A 23,644-nucleotide genomic window follows, 5' to 3' on the forward strand; every position below is an offset into this window, starting at 1 on the left:
CTTTATTCACAGGTCTTATTTGGCTTATTTGGTAAATTAGCTAGTCTAAATTGAAACATAACACATATGTGACTGTCAGGTGCCCATATCGGTCCAAACGGATGTTTGGAGGACAGAGAAATTGTTTATTGCGGTTAGCGTTCCCAAGACAGATCTCTGCTCATCACGACTCATGAGTACTGCTTAACAATATGCAGCATTTTCTTTCAATTCCCAACTGTGCATCAACTTCCCACGTGTTCTTGGCTACCAATAGAGTCGGCTAAGTTGGCGTAATTTCAGAGATCTGCTAACTTATAATTGTATGCAGCAAAATGTATCTGCCTTGCGTCTTTTTTAAATATTGCCCGTTACTGTAATTTATTTTCACTCACCATGAAGTCAATACCATGTACACCTCCAAGAAAAACAAAACCACACCATCATCTTTGACATTGCAGTATGTAACTATACGAAGCTAACTTACCTGCCCTGTTTCACAAGACTGATGTGACTAATTAGCCAGAGAGAAAAAAAACAATCCCCGCCGTTGTCACATACATTTTTGTCTCGTATAACCAAATGTTTGTTTTAATGTGAACACCTTCGTTTGAACTCCACACTTTGTTAGCAGGGACTGGCACTGCAATTTAAAACACTTGTTGTCTATAACCTCAATTCCTTGGCAGACAAACGCAAAGCAGACCAAGTGTTGAAGGCAATTTTATTTACAAAGCAAAATGTAATTTCCATTCTGTCAAAAGAGTAAGGTGGGGGACGATTAACAGCCACTGTTTTCACACCGTGGTGGTCTGGGCACTGAGGCTAAGGTCAGAAGGAATGGCGTTGAAGAGGTGTCGATTTCCACAACAATTATGTCTTGCACCATGATGAGCACACTTGTCCTCGTAGAACAGAAGTGGAGTAAGACTTTCATGTCAGATTGAGGTTATTGTTCAGACAAGAGGTCAGATAAATGGGACAGAAATTTAGGAGCCAAGCTAATACTTTTCTTGCCCTGAAACTGGGGTCCATCATTTACTTCCAGCTGGACTGTTTCAGTGTCATTTACAAAGAAGTTGATCACCTGGGTTGTAAATCATGGAAGGGACAAATGCATGTCAGGACAAACACAGTCTTCCTCTCTTAATGAAATATGGGACAACCTTGGAGTTAACTCCTCCGGCTCACAGTGATCCAGGTGTCATCTTTAGGGGTGGCCACCAGTTCATACCTGGCCTCAATCACCTGGCTCTTTATCTGGTGGAACTTTAGTTTGCGCACCAAGGAGCTGAGAAGGACAGTAGTCACCGTGTAGGCAAACCTGGGGGGGAGACAGTAGCAGGGTCACAGATAGCATTTAGTGTTTACCACACAGACAATGCATTTCGCATTTAGCATACAGATAAATAAGTTTGAAAACACGTGCAGACAGACAGACAGACAGACAGACAGACAGGCACACAGACACACAGACACACACACACACACACACACTTCACCTAAGCTCCGGGCAGGCCTGGTTCCCTGAGAAACCAAGAAGGGAGAAGCTCCTTTTAGCTGCGTCTTCCTCAAATCGATCTGGGTCAAATCTGCATGAAAGGAAGTTTTGAAAGAAGAACTGAGGCTGATCATACAGGTGACATATCAGAACAGTAGGTGACAGTAGGGAGAAACACTGGGCATTGTACCAAATAACATTCATACAACTAGACAATTCTTTTGGTGCTAGACAGGTAAGAAGATTTACACACCTGTAGGGAAGATTCCAGGTGTCCGCATCCTGTAGGACCACGCCTAAGGCGTAGATCACTAGGGTCTGAAACACACAGCATTCCCATGTATTACTGCACTAGGTTTGCCAAATCTTACTCCAGACATCTGGAAATGCTATTCAGCGCAAACATGTTGAGCATTTGTTTGTAATTTGTACTGTCCAGCGAGTATCCTGTTGTCCCAGTTTAACAGGTCTAGAACTAGCCTCTACCACTATTCCTCTGCTCTGCTCTGCTCTCCCTCTCACTCACTCACTCACTCACTCACACACACACACACACACACACACACACACACACACACACACACACACACACACACACACACACACACACACACACACACACACACACACACACACACACTTACAGACAAGCATACGCAGGGAACAAAGCTGGATTCGATCAGTACCTCTTTGGGAATTACATGCTGACCAACTTTCCCTTCCACCTCCTGCAGTCGGGCCGCGACAGGCGTCAGTTTGGCAGTACGAACCGTCTCGTTCAGAACCTGTCGGCAGTACCTGTAGACACATATGGTAATCGTTACAAAATATTACAGTCAGTTTATAATCCAGCATCTGAATCGCTCCAACCGGCGAGATTCAATGGATATTGCTAGTCACAGCGACATTTGGTTCATACTGCGACTGGAGTGGCTTTATATATTTCTAATAAGGACAACAACCACATCTACATCAGGTGACAATAGAACTTTCACAAACGTCCTGCGATATCAGACAAGCGACACTCGCTGTACTATAAACTGGCCTGTATCCACCGGGAGTGATGTCACAAGAAGAATAAAATCTCAGGTCTTACGTGAGTTGTGGGATCTTGTCCAGAGAAATAGGCCCCTCCCCGAGGACTGTTTTCAGTTCTCTGTACAACTTCTCCTGCACTTCCTCTGACGTCGACAGGAAATACACCGCCCAGATGCACACTGGGTAAAAGAAAATGTGTGATCGTTTCTGATGCAAACGTACATTTGTGTCTGTTGCAAGTTGAGCATTATTCTTAAACTATAGTCTTAAGTATCATTTACTTTGCATTAGTATCACCAGAGGACACCCACTAATATAAGTTTACTAGAGCACATCTGTGGAAGACTATGTACACTTCAGGGACTTTTAAACAACATACGTGCTTGTGTCTGTTTATCAGCAGTCAGATTAAGTTGTTCTGCCCAGGCGTATGATAAAGATTTTGTGCATACAGTACATACACTCACACTTTATGAGGTAGACTTGGACACCATCTTGTTAATTCAAATATTTAAGCCAATCATGTGGCAGCAACTAAATGCATAACAGCATGCAGACGTGGTCAAGAGGTTCAGAATGGGGAAGAAGTGTGATCTTAGTGACTATTGAAATGATTGCTGGTGCCAGACAGTCTGCCAAATGCCATTAATGTAATGTAATGTAATGGTTTGAGTTACTGTCTGTTCTGGCTCCACGGTGGTGGAACAAACTCCCCGTTGAGGTCAGAACTGTAGAATCTCTCCCCACCTTCAAGCGAAAACTGAAGACGCACCTCTTCAAGCAGCACCTCTCCCCGTCCCTCCCTACCTCCCTGTGAACCTTAATTGTTGTCTTTGTGATTTACTTTGTGTATCGGTATTTTTAGTTGGCTAGGTAAGCAGTGTTTGGATAGTTAAGTTTGGTCACTTTTGCTTTGTTTGTTTGTTTATTTGTTCGTTAAAAAAAAATTCAAATAGGCCCTGGTCCTTATCTTTGTTGTACAGGTAGCAGTTGAAATTGTACTTCCCTCTAGGCGCACTTATCCCTGGTTATGGGTATACACTTTGTTGTACGTCGCTCTGGATAAGAGCGCCTGCCAAATGCTATTAATGTAATGTAATGTAATGAGTATCTCAGTAACTGCTGATCTCCTGGGATTTTCACATACAACAGTCTGCAGAGAATGGTGAGAAAACAAAAAACATCCAGTGAGCAGCAGTTCTGTAGACAGAAACACCTTGTTAATGAGAGAGGTCAGAGGAGAAGGGCCAGACTGGTCAAAGCTGACAGTAACGCAAATAACCACACATTACAACAATGGTATGGAGAAGAGCATCTCTGAACACACAATGCATCAAATCTCTAAGTGGATAGGCTACAGCAGCAGAACCAGTAAGTCTAAATACCTAATAAGGTGCTCAGTGATTGTATAAGAGAGCTTGCTGCTTTGTGTCAGATAATGCACCATGCTGATGTATTATTGTGAATTCACTCCATGCTGCATGTAATAAAGAGTGCCTTATCACAGTGGTCCTTTCCTTAACAATTTGAATGAAAGATTTTTCTGCCACAAATCTGTGTCTGGTCCAGTGTGAATGAGGGAGAGCAGAAGCCTGCCCACACCTCAGATGTCTCTCTTAGAGAGGAGGTCATTATAGAGACAAGATAACGATGCAGTCCAGGGACACGCACAGTGGTTAAATCTGGCATATGCAAACCTTCTTAATTCTCTTCCTCCATCCAAGAGACGATGCGAAAAACTAAATTAAGATAAAGAATGAATTCACACTAGATTTATATCCACTTCAGTTGGCTACTTTTTATCACACAGATTGCTTTAGACCAGCTGGTGAACAATCGCTCACAGTTTGGACTTTTATTGATTCTGCAGGGAAGAATTCTGCGAGGCTACGAGAAAGGCAGAGCAAGAAAGTGAACGCTTTATGAAAACAAAGCAGCTGGTGTTTCCATTTCAGTTCCTTTCTCTGAGCTTAAACTTAAAACCAGAAACATTCCAAACTTCTTTTGTGTTCTATATTGCAGTCTGCATCTACTAATCACGGGAAATAAATAATTATCTGTCAGGAATGTATCTTAATTATTTCAACCTGTATGTAATCTACAAATTCAGCCAGCTATTATTGTTAGTCTTCAGAAAAATTACATTTAATTAACATATTAATGTGTAATTTGTAAACAGACACTGTGACATTCAACAGCCCTCTCGAAAACACTGAATTGCTGAGTAATAATTTATATTAGTAAATAAATGTCAGGCACTTACATATGTAAAAATTACACTGCCAGGTGTGCTCTTGTGATACTAGTACAATATAAAAGCACTTGACTGAGACCAGCCGCAGCTACAAGCACACTTGTATACTTGTGTAGCGCACTCAACACTCACAGTTAGCAGTGATGACGCATCCTGCTAGGGTAAACACCATGCTGTCCTCCATCACCTACAGCACCACAATACAGATACAACTAACATTAACTACAGTCAAATATGTCAGTCGGGGGTATGTTTACCTGCTTTTAAGAGTTCATGTCTATGCAGCTGTGCTGTTCTCTATGCCTGAGCGATACAGTGGTTTCTAGGTGGCTACATGTACATACACACCAGTACCCTGATTACTGGGAGGAGTCTGCTTATGCCAGTATTGTTATTATTGGGTAGACATGGATATAATTAATGAAATTACTCCAATAGCTGCGATTGATGATTCTTTCCATAGTTGGTGTATGCTCCATGGGAGTATCAGTGTTCAGGTAAACCTGGTAACATCTCATTACCTGTCTCTCTGTGAGGTTGGCCTTCAGCAGGGAGTCCATGAATGCTGATTGGCTGGAGGTCATACCCTTCCTCTCGCTCACCACTGACTTAAGCACAGACTCCATCTCAGACAGCGCTGAACACATGCAGTCATGCACACGCACAACCACACACACACAAACGCGAATTAAAAATACAGCATATGCACATGACATCTAGCGTTCAAGTTTTTTCATTTTTTAAATGTGGATTATAGTAAGTCTCAAATATTTCATGGATAGCTTATGAATTGAGTTTTATTATTGTTTGTTGTCACTATACACTTAACTGATAAAATGTACAATGCAACTTATTATGAACATTTGACAACCACATTCCTGTTCAAATGCATGAAACATTGTGTGATGATACAAAGACATTAAGGGCCAGTTTCACAGACAAAGCTTAAGTTTAGTCCAGGACTAAGCCTAATCTGTGTCTGTGAAACTGCCCATAATTGTTCCTGTTTTCCTGTAATACGAGTGAATATTCTCCAGAGACAGATGAGAAGAGGTGTCGGGGTCTGGCTCACCTTCCTCGTAACGCTTCTTACGGGTGGAGCTCTTCTCCAGAGACCCATCCATGTAGCCCATGCCCATCTCCGACCAGATCTGTATGGGGAGAAATATGGCACAGAAATACAGTGTGTACACATTACATTACATTATAGTCACTTATCCAGAGCCACGTACAATAAAGTGCAAAACATAACCAGGTATTACATGCCTGAATATGTAATAAAATAATAATCATGATACATTAAATTTAAATCACACCTTTCAAGAAGCCTAAGGACACAGTACAACAGAGATTAAAAACAGGATAATATAAAAGACAAAAATTGCATTAAAAAATATATACATGTAGGGGCAAAGGGAGAAATAGAGTTAATTGCATACATACAATTGGCAGAAAGGACAGAAAGATCTCTCTTTCTCTCTAACACTCTCTCTCTCACACACACACACACACACACACACACACACACCCTAGAGGGTGCTGCATACCACTTCATGGTTCTTGCGGAAGCGGAGGACCTCAGCATCATCGAGGAAACGGTTGCCCATGGAGAGCTGAGTGACAGCCTTCATGGCCAATCCCAGCAGGTGTGCGCAGAGAGGGGTGTGCTGAGAGGGGGGAAAGGACAGCCACTTCTGTGCCAGCTCCTCCACCAGCTGAACAGAGAGAGGGAGGGACAGAGAGAGCTGTGATGGACGTCAATAACAGCACAGAACAGGATGAGGAGCCATTTCAAACACGGTGCCAATGCCAGACCTGCTCATAATTACATTGGGTTGGGGGAAATTTCAGTGTCGTACACTCTAATCAGCTTTTTCTGATTATATCACTTTTACCCGCATTCCTCTGATAACATGAGGCCATTTCGTTCCCACAAACTAATCACTTTCTGTTTAATCACTTTAAACACATTTTTATGTATATATACAAACTTATATGAGTATTAGAATTGGAATGATTAACCAGAATGACCAGCTGTTCAGGACACAAAGGGCCTCAAAGTTTACCCATATTTGGACCCCACACACGACCTGGAGAAATAGATAACTTCTTCAATATTATCTTATTATATGAAGGCAAACGTGGTTATATACAAGTTCCTTAAACCTTAATTTGCAAAAACCAACTCTGATTTCTGGTAGGTCAATCTAACACATGAATTCATAATGTAGTTTATGATTCTTTTTTTCCATCTCCAATATGACTTCAGTTTTCCTATTTATTTATCACCACATGAAAAACAGAAAAAAATAAAATAAAATCAGAAAGATCCTAAGCCAGCAAAAGATGTGCCGAGTGCAAAGCAATGAGATCAATGAAGATCTTTTCTTAGTCTTTTTAAGCAGCTGGTCAAGGGATGAAGATGCTTTGCCGTGGATAGCTCCACTGATGTGAACTCAACACCTAAACTGACCTCGAGTTGATCAGGATGCCACTACTCTTACGTCTAACTTTGGCCTGGCAGAGTGCCAACACTGCTTGTTTCTATCCCCAGACTGCCCTCAGCTACCAAATTGTAACTTTAAAAAAACCCTCAATTATATGAATGACTACAGTATCTTGTAACTACACAGCAGGGGCACTATACATCCCTTTAAATTAGTCATGTTTTCAAAAAAACAGTTCTGTATTGAGGTGAAAGTGCAGAATGACAGCCAATAGCTTACGCAGAGGGACATAGAATGCAAGCACACGTGCAAAGATCAGGGATGGAAGTGCAGGAATTCACCACATGGGGAAAGTATACTCTGGAGAGGAACAAGGAGCAGATGTGAACGCCAACTTCCCCACTTTTAAACACTGAACTACATAATACAAGCAAGACCAAAACTATCCCAATTTAACTGTGTTAAATGATCAATAGCAAAGAACAAAAACAAACAAAAAATGTCTCCTGACAACTAGCTTAGTTTACACTGGCCAGGGCAGAGAATCAGACAGGTGGGGGCAGATATAAACGGGTGGGAGCAGGGGCAGACAAGTGAGGGCAGGTGTATGTAGACAGGTGGGGGCAGGTATAGACCGTTGGGGGCAGGTAGGTGGCGGCAGATATAGAGAGGTGGGGGCAGGTATAATCAGGTGGGGGCACATATAGACAGGAGGGGACAGGTATAGAGAGGTGGGGGCAGGTTTAGACAGGCGGGGGCAGGTATAGACAGGCGGGGGCCTGTGGGGGCAGGTATAGACAGGCGGGGGCAGGTGTAGAGAGGTGGGGGCAGGTATAGAGAGGTGGGGGCAAGTGTTGACAGGCGAGGGCAGATAGAGAGGCAAGGGCCGCACCTTCTGCAGCGCAGGAAAGCCGTGTTCCAGCGTGCGGTCGATGGCGTTCTCACACACTTTCTTCCTCATCAAAGCCTCAGTCGCATCCCCACTCAGTCCTGACTGGTAACCCAGCAACGACTTCAGCATGGTCTCAAAAGAGTCCGCTACAAATAGCAATGGAGGCAGGAGAGGAAAGGCAGCTGTAAAGACTGATTTATACTTCTGCGTCGAATCTAAGCAGATGCTACGGCGTAGCCCCATTCCCGCCTGACGTGCACCTCCCTAGAAATGTAACTATGCGTCCTAGCCACTGCGTAGCCTACGGGGTAGGGAATGCGTCTACGCGTAGGCTACGCCATAGCCTCTGTGTAGATTTGACACACAAGTATAAATCAGGGTTAATGCTAATGCTGTACTGCATCACGCGTACCTACACTACTGGAGCTTATTAACTCAGATGAGTACTGACGTAGGTAAACCAATGGGGTTCAGTGACTGCAAAACAATCAAATTGGATTATTCTGGAAAGTCAAAATCCATGGTGAATAAATAATTTGATGAATAATTCGTAAGGGAGACTACACCAAAATGTACCCACGTGTCTGCTCCATGAATGCTATGCAGTGCAGTGTTGTGCAGTGTAGAGGCCTGTAGCGCAGTGGTTAGGGTAAATGACTGGGACCTGCAAGGTCGGTGGTTCGAACCCCAGTGTAGCCACAATAAGATCCGTACAGCCGTTGGGTCGTTGAGCAAGGCCCTTAACCCTGCATTGCTCCAGGGGAGGATTGTCTCCTGCTTAGCTCTGGATAAGAGCGTCTGCCAAATGCCAATAATGTAATGTAATAGTGGAGCGTGGTGTAGTCTAGTGTAGTGTAGTGTAGTGTAGTGTAGTGCAGTGTACCGGAGTATAGTATAGTTTAATGCAGTCTAGAATAGTGCAGTATAGTGTAGTGTAATGTTGTGTAGTGTAGTGTAGTGCAATATTGTGTAATGTAATGCAGTATTGTGTAGTATAGTATACTGCAGTATTGTGTAGTGTAGTGTAGTGTAGTGTAGTGTAGTATAGTGTAGTGTAGTGTAGTGTAGTGGACTGTAGTGTAGTGTAGTGTAGTGTAGTGGACTCACTGGTGCGGTTGGGGTTGATGTGCTGCTGCAGCAGATCGACTGACCCAAGGCTGACAACGGGGCGGCGGCCAAACCAAAACGACGCCACGGGGCCAAACCTGTCGTGCAGACTGACCAGGAAGTCGTGCAGGCTGCCCCTGTTCACAATGTCCTGCAGATTTCCATCCCTGACACGTGGAGAGAGGTAAACATATATCCAGACAGATCAATAGGGAAACGCATCCACACAGATGAATAAGGGAAAGTAAATAGGAAGAGGAAAAGCCACACTCACTTCTCCTCTGTTGGGTTAAGACCTGGGATCCCAGAGGCTCGTCTGCTTGACTAAGTTTAAAAAAACAGAAACAAATCAGAAGACATAATTGCAGAAACCATCCATGAATATAATTCCATATAAGTTAGTAGTAAAATCAGTCTGTAATGTAAGAGGGAGTGTGGTACACCAGAAGGACCTAATCCTATTCCATTCGAATTACAAATTGAGATTTTCAAAGAGTAGATTAATCAATTCCAAAATTCTATACGTGACGTAGCCAGACTGGCTGCAATTTACACTTCCAAGCCGACTCTTGCCGTTACCCGTTAGCTACTCTAGTAACGTACGGTATTGCGTGCTCTTTAAATTTAAATGTTATTGGCTAATTCAAATCAGTGTTACTAATTTCAGTACACGTGGAAATGTGCGGGGAAATTATTTTGATCTTAACTAGCTAGTCAATTCAGTTTAAAAGCATGAGAGACGCTAACTATAGGTAGCGCTAGCTAATTTAAATGCCATTACTGTCAACTTAAACACAGTGGCTAGATACCCAACAATGATCAAACCAGTGCATTACTTGGCAATAAAATACGCTATCAAACCAAATAACGTTAGCATTGTCCTAAAACTTAATGTAATGTTTATTATCTAGCTTTAGCGCATTTCTTTTGCACTGCCTTACCGGATACAAATACAAAACTGCGCCGACCAGGATGACAACAAATGTGACCGCAAAAATTGCAAAATCCAACATATTTATTATTTTTACTCAGACTACGACAACTTCATTAAAGTTTGGAGTTAAGAACGCTTCCTTTACTGATGAGCTTCTGACATCACGTAAACTACCACGTCTACCACAACAGATCTGCAGCCACAAGACTCTGTAATCGTTTAGGTGGGCTGGATTGAGGCTAACACAATACATCGCTGAGCGCATCGATGATCTCATTCGTGAAAAAAGTGAATTAACTGTACTTCTCCGTCACATAACTGTACTGTGCGAATGTACTGAACTATAAAAATCTGTGTGTAGCAGATGAGCTGCAAACAGAAGAGGTGGACATGATGGAATTAAACTAATCGTTTTTCTGATCCGTTTTTACTTAGCCAACCTGTTTGTTTACTTCAATAATAAACTTTTCAATGTAATACGCATACGAATAATACATTCCAAAAAACGCATATATGATAGCATTATGTTTCTGTACATCACAAAGCTGCACAGTAAACGAACGTCTTTTGAATCACAGTACGTTCCATGATTTGACGTGGATTACTAAAATACTAGACTATTTAAATTCAAATATTTTTCTTACCTCAAAATAGTTATTTATTCTCCTTCGTCATAACATCATGTGCATTATTTGAATAATAAATACACGTCAAAGCCACCCCAAAGCCTTCTCGTTATAGAATATGACACTCGGTTATAAAGTTAGGATTATCTTGCATTGTATCACTCTTCCACGGAGTGGCAGTAAAGAGGAATTCTGACACTGCAGCGCCATCGAAAGCCTTCATTAATGATGTACAAACAAGACATTGGTATGGTCTTGTTGGTAGGCAAATATGTTTCTTTCTTTCTTTGGTTATTTATTTAACATTTGCTTGTTTTAATGATCGAACTGTGGTTACCTTGGCATCTTATGGCCAATGACATGACGTCTTCGTTTTATTTATTTATTGCATGTCACATTACATGTACAATTTTCACGTTTGCAACTGAAACACAGCACAACCAACTGGGCCATGGATGTAGTGGACGTTGCTAGGCTTTTGATTTGTATAATTATAAGCAGGTCATTAAAATGTAAAATTTAAACCACCTCCAATGGTAACCGGAAGTATTGCATTTTATTAATCCTCGGGTGAAAAAAACTAAGTCCATTCAAAACTACGACTTTTTCCGGTGAAAATATGCTACCAGTAGGCTACATTTAAATTCTAAAATGTATTCACACTGAACTAATTACTCTCTATGGGTTGCACAGAAGATTATGTTTTTCCATCCTTATTCGTTCCTTCCCGTTTAGGTACCCAGTGCCCATGCTCTGGTGCCACAATCCCCATAGTCATACATGGCAGCCTACAAGAATTGGCTTCTCGTGCTATTGAGCAGCTCCCATAGGAATCCATGGAACCGGTAAACGAAAGCTTCAGTTCTTACACATCGCGATGGGATAGGCCTTACTATTTTGTAGCTATTGCATTCATTGTTTTCAAGCTGTAACAAAGATGATATTGATCACATACTTGGGAGCCAAGAGATAGGTCCTAACAATTATGTATGGATTAATGTGAAGTTCGAAATAGGAAAATGTTACCAAAGAAACAGTAAAATAACCATTATGTTTACCAAGCATTTTACTATTGATTGGCTGTTGGGTTTCTTGATTTAATGTGAGCACAGCTGCACTGCAAAAACAAGCAAAGCTCTTCATAATTATAACAGAACATAGAAAGAATGCAATTCATCCAGATGAGTGTAGAGTATAACATTGTATTTAAAAAAATTATAATATTTTATATTTTTTAAAAGAAACCAAAAGAAACTAAAAACAAAATAAAAATATCTATACGTATACACATTATAATACAAGGTAATACAAAAATAGACTTTTTAAATACATTGAACAATGATTTCTTTTTAGTCTGTTAATGTACACAAACAACAAAAACATAAATATAAACATTGAAATATATTGTAAACACACAAACACAGCTACAAATCTTTCAGGCTGACATTTCAGTTTTATCATTTTGTCTGGGGTACTCCTCCACTTCCATTGCCATTAAGAACTCTATGTGTGTGAGAGAAACAAGAGAGGGAGAGAGGCAATTAAAACATGAAAATGATACCACAGAGGAATTTATTGTGATTTGGTGTAAGTGTTTCCTGGTGGAAAAATATTGTGATTGTTAACAGACTGATGCACTACAACCAGGCTCTCTCATTATACCGCCTTCCCACTGTAGAGCTGGAACCAGACTGGCTCATTATACCCCTTTCCCACTGCAGCAATGGAACCAGGCTGGCTCACTAATACCCCTTTCCCACTGCAGCACTGGGACCAGGCTGGCTCACTAATACCCATTTCCCACTGTTGCACTGGAACCAGGCTGGCTCACTAATACCCTTTTCCCATTGTAGATCTGAACCAGACTGGCTCATTATACCCCTTTCCCACTGCAGCAATGGACCCAGGCTGGCTCACTAATACCCATTTCCCACTGTTGCACTGGAACCAGGCTGGCTCACTAATACCCCTTTCCCACTGTAGAGCTGAACCAGACTGGCTCATTATAGCCCTTTCCCACTGTAGAGCTGAACCAGACTGGCTCATTATACCCCTTTCCCACTGCAGCACTGGGACCAGGCTGGCTCACTAATACCCATTTCCCACTGTTGCACTGGAACCAGGCTGGCTCACTAATACCCCTTTCCCATTGTAGAGCTGAACCAGACTGGCTCATTATACCCCTTTCCCACTGTAGAGCTGAACCAGACTGGCTCATTATACCCCTTTCCCACTGCAGCACTGGGACCAGGCTGGCTCACTAATACCCATTTCCCACTGTTGCACTGGAACCAGGCTGGCTCACTAATACCCCTTTCCCATTGTAGAGCTGAACCAGACTGGCTCATTATACCCCTTTCCCACTGTAGAGCTGAACCAGACTGGCTCATTATACCCCTTTCCCACTGTAGAGCTGAACCAGACTGGCTCATTATAGCCCTTTCCCACTCTAGCGCTGGAACCAGGCTGTCTCACTAATACCCCTTTCCCACTGTAGATCTGAACCAGACTGGCTCATTATACCCCTTTCCCACTGTAGAGCTGAACCAGACTGGCTCATTATAGCCCTTTCCCACTCTAGCGCTGGAACCAGGCTGTCTCACTAATACCCCTTTCCCACTGTAGATCTGAACCAGACTGGCTCATTATACCCCTTTCCCACTGTAGAGCTGAACCAGACTGGCTCATCATAGCCCTTTCCCACTGTAGTGCTGAACCAGGCTGGTTGATTAAACCTCTGTTACACTGAAAAGACTCTGAATGGCCCTAGCTGTAGTGGAATTGTATCAGAGAGCTATATCACTCATATGACTGTGTGGACTGTGGCGAACACTCTCACCCTCAGTGTAGTCCATCTCGGGCCGAGTGGAGATGAAGACCCAGGCCAGCCCCACCAGCAGCGCTACCACCAGATTAACCACGATCCAGGGCTGCAGGATCTGCTGTTCTGAGCCTGGGGGCCTTGGGAGGGGGAGGTCAGGCACAGCAGTGAGCTCTGGAATTCATGTCCATTTTCACACTCAACACTATACGCCATGTCTGAGCCTCTCTAGTACAGACATGCGTTGAAGACGGCGAACATTAGCTTAACGTTAGCTAATGTTCCCCAACATATTCAAACCTTTTATGTTTGCCACGTTAGCTAACAGTCTAAAAAGATAGTGCACGGCAAATATAAATGGCTGCTGATGGGGAAAATTCAGAGAACAAAATTGACAATTATTATAATACACTTTAATAAATGTAATATTTATTACCTTGAAAAATAAATCATAGGTAAGGAGCGAATCAACTAGCTGCCATTGTTGGGCCTTAGTCACATCCATTTGTATTAAAAAGTAATTGGTGGCAAACTAAATGGAATGTTCATTGAAAATTGTTCAACAATAACCGTTTACTGCAAACATAGTTTGCCATGAACGTTTGCTGTCCTAAACCCACGTCAGGTAAGAAATGCAAGAAGGTTGAGTGCAGTGATCTCACCACAGAGACTCGTTGGCGCTTGGGTAGAGGTTGATGCGGTCACTAGTCATCTGCTGGCTGAGAGAGAGGATCAGAGCAGCAAAGTACACTGCAGGGAGGGGAGAGGTAACAGCTAATGTTAGCGCTGTGGGGAAACCACTCTGCACAAACCACTGCAGTATGTACCGCATAAACCACTGTGTACAACACAAACTGCAGCATTCTTTACTGCACAAACCACTGTTTCACTTCACAAATCACTGAAGTATGTACTTCAGAAACCACTGCATTATGCACTACACAAACTATTACCATATGTACTACACCAGGGCCTTGCGTGTCTCTGCCATGGTCTATAATATTTTTTATTTCATGAAAGTTTAGGCCTGCATTAAAATGTTTCCAGCAGTAGGCTATAATTGCGCGAATGTGATGCTCCTTCATATTAAAAAAACTAAATTTAAAAAACTAAAATGGTTACATTTAGACTTGGAGGCAATGCATTTCATGCAGCCTAACTGAAAAGAACTGAAAAGCTGTTCAAAAGAAACTGTTCTTTTCATGTAGCCTCTGTCTGCATTTTGAAGGAGGGAGGGGTGAGGGGGTAGGGCCTGGCCCACCAAGTCAATTGAATCCTAGAAAGTGGACCAGCAGAGAATGAATTGGGAAGCCCTGTACTACACGACCCACTGAGTTGAGATGTAATGGACTCATTCACAAAAGAAATGAAGTGGAACAGAACGTAAGTGATGTAAGGAGGTTGGCTCACTCACAGAAAGAGGCCAGTGCTGCAGGATCCAGGGTGAGGAAGCCCCTCAGTGCCATGGTGGCCTTTGCTAGATTCACCCTGAGAGAGATTAGAGCTGTCACAATGTGTCTGTGTTTCTGTGTGTGTTTCTGTGTGTGTGTGTGTATATATGTAAGTGTGTGTGTGTGTGTGTGTGCATGCATACACATACACATACACATACACATACACATACACACACACATACACACACACATACACACACACATACACACACACATACACACACGCACGCGCAAACAAGCACAGACAGACAGACACACACACAGGTGAGTCCTACCTGTCGAAGGCGGAGACAGTACTGATTGCGAGCAGCAAGTAGAGCAGTGATTGGGCAGGGTAAGCCAGGGGGTGGTACTGCTGCAGCAGGTTGGGCAGATTGGACAGCTGCTCCCCAGCCAGGACGTAGACCACAATGATGTTCCACACTGCGTAACCCGCCAGGAACCCGTGAGAAAACAGCCCTATGACCCTGCAGAGAGAAACACTCACATTACACACACATTACACACGGGTTCCACACTGCATAACCCGCCAGAAACCCGTGAGAAAACAGCCCTATGACCCTGCAGAGAGACACACTCACATTACACACACATTACACACGGGTTCCTTTTCTGTTCATAAGTCTAATACATTCTGATAGGATCATTCTGCCTGGGATCAAACAAGGTTTTGTCACATTGCTTGTACTGACACTTCATATTATATTCCTATTGCCTCCATTACATTTCAGTGTGATCATATGCACAATATTAAATCACCTATGAAATCATCTTCAGCCAATACTGCGGAAAGGGCAGTATTGGCTGAAGTTACATGGATTAGATGTGATTGAAAATCATGACATTACATTACATTAATGGCGTTTGGCAGACACTCTTATCCAGAGCGACGTACAGTTGATTAGACTAAGCAGGCGACAGTCCTCCCCTGGAGCAATGCAGGGTTAAGGGCCTTGCTCAAGGGCCCCACGGCTGTGCGGATCTTATTGTGGCTACACTGGGATTCAAACCACCGGGTCCCAGTCATTTACCTTAACCACTACGCTACAGGCCGCCCTCTAGAAGCAGCGCAGTCTCACCTGAAGCTACTGTGCACTCTCATGGCGACGTCCCGAGTCGTCCACAGTGCTTTGACCTCCATGAGGTCATCCGCGTGATCGCTGGGCTTGCCCAGGTCCAACCGATCCGCCGCTTGGAACCGCCCTGCACACAGTGATAATGAACTCAGGCACCAACCTACAACCACCCTGCACAGTGATAATGAACTCAGTCACCGACCTACAACCGCCCTGCACACAGTGATAATGAACTCAGGCACCAACCTACAACCACCCTGCACAGTGATAATGAACTCAGTCACCGACCTACAACCGCCCTGCACAGTGATAATGAACTCAGGCACCAACCTACAACCACCCTGCACAGTGATAATGAACTCAGTCACCGACCTACAACCGCCCTGCACACAGTGATAATGAACTCAGGGACCAACCTACAACCACCCTGCACAGTGATAATGAACTCAGTCACCAACCTACAACCACCCTGTAGAGAGTGCTAATGAACTCAGTCACCAACCTACAACCACCCTGCACAGTGATAATGACTGGGGTGATGTAAGGAGTAAGGTTTCAAGACAATGGGGTGTTGGGTCAGTGGGGTGTTGGGTCGGTACGGGAGTAGGGTGTCAGGACAGTGATGTGTTGGGGCAGTGAGGTGTTGGGGCAGTGAGGTGTTGGGGCAGTAGAGGAGTGGGTCAGTGCAGGAGATACTCACTGTTCCTCTCCACAAACACTTTCCCGACGGGCTGGCTCTGACCCAGCGGGGCAGAAAACAGTGAGTGCTGGGGGATGGGGGCCTGTGCGTCTGTGATGATGTCATCATCCTCCACGCCCAGCTCATTCGCACACTGGACCTCGTTCGCCGTCTTCAACTTCCTGCGGAGAGAGGGGCAGCTTCACCGCCACCGCCATTTCACTGCACACACCCTCATAGACATGCTGAAACCGTGATCGTTTCAGACAGCGGCGTGCATCCTCATTTGCCGTCCCCTTCCTCATTCGATGTCAGTCGACTCACCGTTCTTCATAGGTCCTATCGCGGAATCTAGTGCTGCTCTAACTTCCTTTTCAGTGTGTTGGTAAACAGTTCCCTTCCTGACAGGTGCTGCTCCTATAGGCACTGATCACGGCCTGCTGCTACTCACTTCTTCTTCTTGGTTTTTCGGGGCACCTCCTCCGCTTCTGTGTTTGGCTCCGCCCCATCCCCGTTCAAGAGATCAGATGGGCCCGCGGGGTCCCCTTCCACATCCACTGAGGATAAATGAGTCAATTAGCACTTCTTACAATGACACACAATTTGTACTGTTGTATGATTTTTCATTCTGCATATCCTGATTTCCATTACCTCCATGTTGTGTTTTACCATTACTTCGTTTTCAACAGTTACTTAGCTGATGGTTTTATTTTAAGCTACTTCCAGTTGATTAGACTAAGCAGGGGCCAATCCCCCCACGATGTGAGGTTTAGGGCCCAACTCAAGGGCTCAAGGGCCCAACAGTTGCACTGTTCTTATTGTGGCTACACAGGGGCTTGAATCACCAACCTTCCAGGTCCCAGTCAAGCGGCTTAGCCACTTAACAACTATACTACATGAGCCATTAACACACCTCTGGATGAGAACACCTACAGCATAATAATTCACCCTACATATTGTATCATAGCATTCACTCCTAATAATAATGTGATGACAATGTCATGACAATAAAGTTGCTTCACTTGCATATACGTCATATCACAGATGCTAGCGCTGCGCTAACTTCCGTCTCAGCTTGTCCTGACATATGACATCATTCACTGGGTTGAGTTCCTCTCCCTATATTGCAGGATTACCTGCAGCCTGCACCTTCTTCTTCTTCTTCTTCCTCTGTGGTGGGAGTTCCTGGGGTTCAGGGGTCATGGGTTCACGGGTTTCAGACTGCCCTTGGCTCACCACCCCCATCTCCATCCCAGCCTCTGCACGGATAGGGCAGCCAACACCCACGTTAGTGCACGGGCCAATCACTGAAGACCCGCCGCCGTAACGGCAGTTGTCTGGGCCAATCACCTAAGCTCATTCTCCATTAAAAACACACTCTGAGCTAATCACTGAAGTTCATTCCATGTCAAACCCACCTTCTGGGTCTTCCACACCATTGGACTCTTTTTTGGACTTCTTCTTCTTAGGTTTGGCAGGTGGCATCTCATCTAAATGAATCAAACTGATATTGTAACACCCTATGAAAAATGTACAAACAGGTAAATCTAATCCTTAAATATCACCCTTCAGGCTTTGTACATTCATACAAGCATACATGTATAAGCGAGTGTGGACATGTACAGTATAGGCCTAAAACCTTTCTTGATGTGAATCACCTTCTTACCACAATGTGTTACCTTGGCCCTGCACATCTAAGCATAACCTTCTTTGGGCCATTTGTCAGAAATCAAATTCTTCCTGACCGCACCAAAGTTTTATACAAGCTCTACCAGAGAGCGTTAGAATGTGGCTTGATAAAGAATTACCAACCATTGAGGAGACAAAGTAGACTCACAGTGGACCCCCCATACTACCTAGACACACTTCTTCTTCAGACCAGATTGAGTGTACACAGCATTTTGGGCTGCACACACAGACAAAAATAGACCAGAGGCATAAAAAGACGCATCAGTCTGCCAGTGCTGCATCAGGCAATGTGCTGCATCAGCATCTGGTGTAAAAACTCGAAATCTGCAACCATTCTATATTTTGGCTACTTGCAGTTGCTGCATGCGGTGTAAAATGAGGGTATGCCATGCCATACACTGCTGTTCTGCCTGCGCAAGTGTTGTGTTCTGGGCTTAGCACTGCTACACTGCCACCCTCTACAGGGAAGCAAAGGACCTGCAGGCTTGAGCTACCTTCAACTTTTCCACTGGTTCTTAAACAGAATCCCTATATGACAATACTGTACAGTGAGACATCACCATCAAAATCACCCATAGCAACAGAAACATACTGACCTCCTGTATCTTGACTTAATTTGTCCATAAGCATGAGAAAGAGAAGAGAAAACAATGTTACTTTACACAGATACAACACCAAATTAGCAGCCAGGACTCTCAGCTGTCAGAGGCCTGTGGGATATAATGCTCTTGGTCAGGATTTTACAGACGAGTGGATTATATGTTAATCCTGCCCTGTGACGCAGTCTCCTACTCCAACACCTCAGAACTGATAGTGCCCCGTGTCTCTCTGACTGGTGAAAGGGAAGCCAATAAGTTTCCTGCACAGAGCGTACAAAGTCCATCCTACAATTTGTATCCTCCAGGAATAAAAAGGAGAAGAGTGGAGAAAAACAAGCAATTGCATTCAGTTGGTGTAATTTACAGACTCCTGTCACTGCATTAAATCAGCACATCCGTAGGTGCAGCTGTGTGGGGCTCACCTGGGCATCGGGGGCAAAGCTCGTGGTCCACGCTGGAGAGAGAGAGACGCAAGGCAGAGTTACACAAACATTCTCCAACACACAGGGATGGGCTACTGGTCCTGGTGGGCTGGTGTGTGTGCAGGTTTAACTCCAGTCCTGGAGGGCCGGTGTGTCTGCAGGATTTTGCTGCCAGCAGTTACCCAGGCTCAGTCAGCTAATTAGCCATATGCACCATGACGGATTCACTCTTAAATTAGACCACAATAACACAGGACAAGAACATTGATAGGCTGCTGTTTATATCACGGCATGTGGCTAGAAGTGACAGATCATATAAATGATTGGGCTAATTAAATCATAAAGAGCAGAAGCTGGTCTGAAATACAGGAACACACACGGCCCGCTGTTATAGACATCCCTGTTAGAGTCAAAAGTTATCTGAGCCAGAAAAACTGCCGCTACATAAGCACTTTTAGTAGCTTTTAGCCTACAGCAGGGATCACCAACTCTGGCTCTCAAATCCAAATCCAGCCCTCGTTCTCTTTCCTCCAAGGTAATTAGTGCTACAGATTAGCCAGGCTGTCTTCACACCTGACTCCCGGGAAAACTGAGGGTGGAAAACCAGCAGTTATCGGCCCTCTGGGATCCCTGGCCTACAGTGTCAACTCAGGTGTTAAAAACAGATCTGTACACAAGGCTGCTTCTTTTAACAGGCGAGTTTTCTCGTTTCCATTGATGGTTTCTGTTTCTGACTGAATTGCCTGTTTATGTGTAGGACAGAAAACCCATCGGACCCTTTTACAGTTGAACAAATGTTTAATATATGTAAAGCTATATGGTTCTGGAATATGGTTTGATTACCCAGAATGACAAATTATTCTGGAGACAGGGGCCCATAAAATTGACCCATATTGGACCCCGAACCCTACCTAAAAATACATATCTTCTTCAAAGTTAAACATAACAGTAGGGCTCTCTTATTATTGGATATCTTACAGCCAAGGTTATCCAATACAGTCAGTTGCAATACTTGTCGTTAATTTGCTCAACAATTTTAAAAAGACTTGAAGGAAGAATTGAAGCTTTGCAAAGACAACCCGGGCCAGTTAGTTAGTGACCGGGGGAGAGAAGCTGTGGAACTGGGATAACAACACACACACACACACACACACACACACACACACACACACACACACACACACACACACACACACACACACACACACACACACACACACACACACACACACACACACACACACACACACACACACACACACACACACCCTAATCAGGTCTGGATAAGACTAATCACCCAATCTCCCATCACCAACCACTGTAACCGATGGAATGAAGCATGTCTTTCAACAACTAAACTTTAGGTTTTGTTATGTTGCCATTTAAACCGTATTTATTACCTGATAAATCCTGTCAAATCTTTAACCAACTGAGCAATACGTTTACCACTAATCCTCTGAACGAGCAAGCAACCGGATTAAAACATCAAAAGTCAAAATTGCTCAAACACTGGTCTTGTCTAATTGGACTGTAAAGCGTTCTTCCTCAAGACATAACACAGCAGTATGCAACACCTCAGATTAATTCAATTACAGCCACATCACCTGAAAATATGTGCCCGTTATAGACTGCACTTCACCGTCTCACTGGCCTAACTAAACAACGATTCCTTGACCACATCACAGATTCCACAATATATCTTTCCCTACACATTCAGAGCGACGCATCACTTACCCCTTGTTTTCTCCCCATTCTGCAGGGGAAATGGGGAAAGCTAAAATGTACGTTTCACTGCCGCGAGGAAAGGTGCAGCCTAATCCCACTCTAATCCCACAGAAATGCCTCAACGAAGGACAGGATTACTGAGCCCCGGTCCCATCGCAGCAGAGAGGACAGGAAGTGATGCGGGCAGAGGGAGGGGCTATGACACAAGCAGCCTGAAGCCTAGTGGCTAAATTGCTTGACTGGGACCCAGAAGGTTGGTGGTTCAAACCCCAGTGTAGCCACAATAAAATCAGTGCAGCTGTTGGGCCCCATATGGCTCCAGGTGGACTACAACCAGCAAGATTTAAGACTAGATACTGAAAGCTTTCTTTTACCTACACAAAGGAAGGCATTGACTAATAAGAAGCCAACTGTCCAATGACTTTTGGTCCCCTAAAAAGAGGTGTAACACGAATCGCCAGATATGGATGGAGATTATTAAAGGTGAGAGTCTGAACTTTAAATTACTGCACCATCATACGCCAAACAACCCCCACTTCCGACCCTGCTACACAAGTCTGCAAGAAAGCCCCGACATTCCCAGTACAGTTCTAAAAACTCGTGAATTTTAGGCGTGGATTGCACGCTCAACTAAGTTAACGGTATCTAACTCGTCCATTGTTTCCTGGAGTCCAATTTACCCTCGGTAGCGGATCAAGCGTTCCCGGCCGTGGCCTCGTGTTCTGGAGAATAAACACATAACGTTAACTTGAAAACGTATAAAATATGCAGAACATGCATTGGCTAGCTATCCTATATGCTATATGCTATAGAACTAACTAACACGCCAACTAGCAAGCTAAATAAACATAGCTATGTAATTTACCACGTTTTCATGCTACCCAACTAGCTATTCCAGGCAATTTACCATGTCATCATCCATAGCTTGATAGCTAAAGGTAGCTGAACTATTATAAAGAATAAAATTTTTAAGACTATAAAGAATTATCGCATCAAACACAAGCGCCCAATCGTTTTGTTGTTGCCTAGCAGTGTGAACTGAATACAGAACTGAGTAGTGAAACTTGAAAACTTCCGGTGATCCCCATGAATAACAAAAATCAAAATAAAAGCGCAAATAAAAGGTATTTCATTTACTGTTTCATAGGTGACAAATTTAGTGCCAATATTATTTACACACATGGTAAACGTATTTTGTTAATTGTTTTGATCCAGAAACTTTTGGAAAACAATAATCGTTAATTGAGTTTGAAAATCTATATACCTCATTTAGCTATTCCGGCTGCCCTGATTACCTTCATATATAATCAAATACTACTTTGTAGAAAATATAAAGAGCAGTAGGAATGAGAAAAAAGAAGAAAGTATGTACAACTACAAACGACAAAGTACAAATGCTGAAAACCTGGCAAGTGGTTTGGATCAGCCTGTAAATGTAATGGAGAAATAAAAAACAAGAGAACTTGAAAGTGAATCTGGGAGAGATTAAGTAAAGAAAATTGAAAAAAGCAAGGAAGGAGGGAAAGAGGGAAAGTAAACAAAAGTGATGATCATTTTACAAATGCCATCAGGCAGGAGAAATATATGCCAGATTTGTGATGATCACAGTCAGCAAGAGTTGGTATTGAAATTGAAGTCGCTAAATGAGGTTAATATTATAGTGTTATAGTTATAGCGATAAAAATGTAGATGAAATAAAAAGGGGGACAGTAACAGTTTCAATTTCAGAATTCAATGTTTTCCCAAAATTATCATTGTTTAACAAACTACTACACATAATTAAATGTATTATTAAAAAGAAATTGTACGATTAGCTATTGTTCGGTTGTTAGACCAGCTTGGATTGGGCACAAAGATAGTTTGCACTCAGCATGCATACCTCCGGGTGCTTCCCCTTCTCCCTACAGGGAGAGCATTCCCATGCTCCTAGCTCCACCCATCGAAAAAGGAAGTGAAGAAAGGAGGTGAAGAAAAGGGAATAAAGAAAAGGAGAATTAGAATGTTCCTTCAAATGTCAGCTTGAAGCCACATCAGTTACAGAGGTGGCATATGCATGGCAGATGGGGAGAGGTGGATCAATCGGTTGATTATTTATACGTCACGTATTCTGAAAAAAAAAAAAAACTTCTGCAAAGGATTTGCTCAGGTTTTCTTGCTCAAGAAACCTTTGGGAGCCTCCTCGCTCTGCCTTCTAGCTCCAAGAAAGAACACTTAATGGATTGGAATGTTCTTAAATATGGTGGACCTTAATCAATTTCTGGGTCAGGCAAGGAAACGGAAGAAGGGAGGTGAAAAAATCTGCTAAATTAGCTAAATATTCACACTCGAGACTAGCAGACACGGCCCTCGTGGACTTCTGTCTTAGGAACTGTGACATTGACTGAAGTGCTCACAGTCAGTG

General features: G+C 43.4%; 3 protein-coding genes across 7 annotated transcripts in view; 1 reads left to right on the top strand and 2 right to left on the bottom strand.

The window, feature by feature from the left end:
• Window positions 1–686: 686 nt before the first annotated feature.
• On the bottom strand, window positions 687–10,369 carry LOC133116589 (cytochrome P450 20A1). Its single transcript, XM_061226316.1, has 13 exons — window positions 10,160–10,369; window positions 9,493–9,542; window positions 9,219–9,385; window positions 8,112–8,257; window positions 6,320–6,487; window positions 5,845–5,923; window positions 5,294–5,409; window positions 4,905–4,959; window positions 2,577–2,697; window positions 2,167–2,278; window positions 1,734–1,798; window positions 1,482–1,571; window positions 687–1,303 (listed from the first exon to the last, which is right to left on the bottom strand). Exons 1-13 carry the CDS (start codon window positions 10,229–10,231, stop codon window positions 1,153–1,155), a joined length of 1,392 nt encoding a protein of 463 aa, XP_061082300.1. The 5' UTR covers window positions 10,232–10,369; the 3' UTR covers window positions 687–1,152.
• Window positions 10,370–11,966: 1,597 nt separating this feature from the next.
• Window positions 11,967–23,175, bottom strand: LOC133116446 (transmembrane protein 237A-like). 5 transcript variants are annotated; one of them, XM_061225973.1, is made up of 14 exons: window positions 22,151–22,281; window positions 21,924–21,965; window positions 19,519–19,550; window positions 19,094–19,107; window positions 18,227–18,298; window positions 17,945–18,067; window positions 17,260–17,365; window positions 16,830–16,990; window positions 16,133–16,256; window positions 15,329–15,520; window positions 15,014–15,087; window positions 14,262–14,349; window positions 13,618–13,739; window positions 11,967–12,281 (listed from the first exon to the last, which is right to left on the bottom strand). In XM_061225973.1, exons 1-14 carry the CDS (start codon window positions 22,163–22,165, stop codon window positions 12,214–12,216), a joined length of 1,233 nt encoding a protein of 410 aa, XP_061081957.1. In that variant the 5' UTR covers window positions 22,166–22,281; the 3' UTR covers window positions 11,967–12,213. The 5 variants fall into 5 exon arrangements, with proteins under 5 accessions (XP_061081957.1, XP_061081959.1, XP_061081961.1 ...); XM_061225975.1 differs by having other exon boundaries at window positions 22,109–22,281; XM_061225977.1 differs by lacking the exons at window positions 21,924–21,965; window positions 22,151–22,281 and adding an exon at window positions 23,123–23,175.
• The window catches only part of LOC133116445 (STE20/SPS1-related proline-alanine-rich protein kinase-like), a 39,008-nt gene continuing 36,886 nt past the window's right edge, over window positions 21,523–23,644 (top strand). Inside the window, exon 1 of the mRNA XM_061225971.1 lies at window positions 21,523–21,726. Coding sequence (XP_061081955.1) covers window positions 21,711–21,726 — 16 coding nt within the window. The 5' untranslated portion in view covers window positions 21,523–21,710. The remainder of the gene's footprint in view (window positions 21,727–23,644) is intronic.

This window comes from Conger conger, chromosome 17, assembly GCF_963514075.1.
Source record: "Conger conger chromosome 17, fConCon1.1, whole genome shotgun sequence".
Taxonomy (NCBI): Eukaryota; Metazoa; Chordata; class Actinopteri; order Anguilliformes; family Congridae; genus Conger; species Conger conger.

Excerpts from the sequence above, each read along its gene's own strand:
- LOC133116589 (XM_061226316.1), bottom strand. The coding sequence starts at position 10,231 with ATGTTGGATTTTGCAATTTTTGCGGTCACATTTGTTGTCATCCTGGTC. Across the intron at positions 4,960-5,293 it reads CCAACCTCACAGAGAGACAG|GTGATGGAGGACAGCATGGT; the intron begins GTAATGAGATGT and ends GTGGTGCTGTAG. Across the intron at positions 1,304-1,481 it reads CAGGCCTGCCCGGAGCTTAG|GTTTGCCTACACGGTGACTA; the intron begins GTGAAGTGTGTG and ends TCTCCCCCCCAG.
- LOC133116446 (XM_061225973.1), bottom strand. Across the intron at positions 18,068-18,226 it reads TGGTGTGGAAGACCCAGAAG|AGGCTGGGATGGAGATGGGG; the intron begins GTGGGTTTGACA and ends CTATCCGTGCAG. Across the intron at positions 15,521-16,132 it reads AGAGTGCACAGTAGCTTCAG|GGTCATAGGGCTGTTTTCTC; the intron begins GTGAGACTGCGC and ends TTCTCTCTGCAG.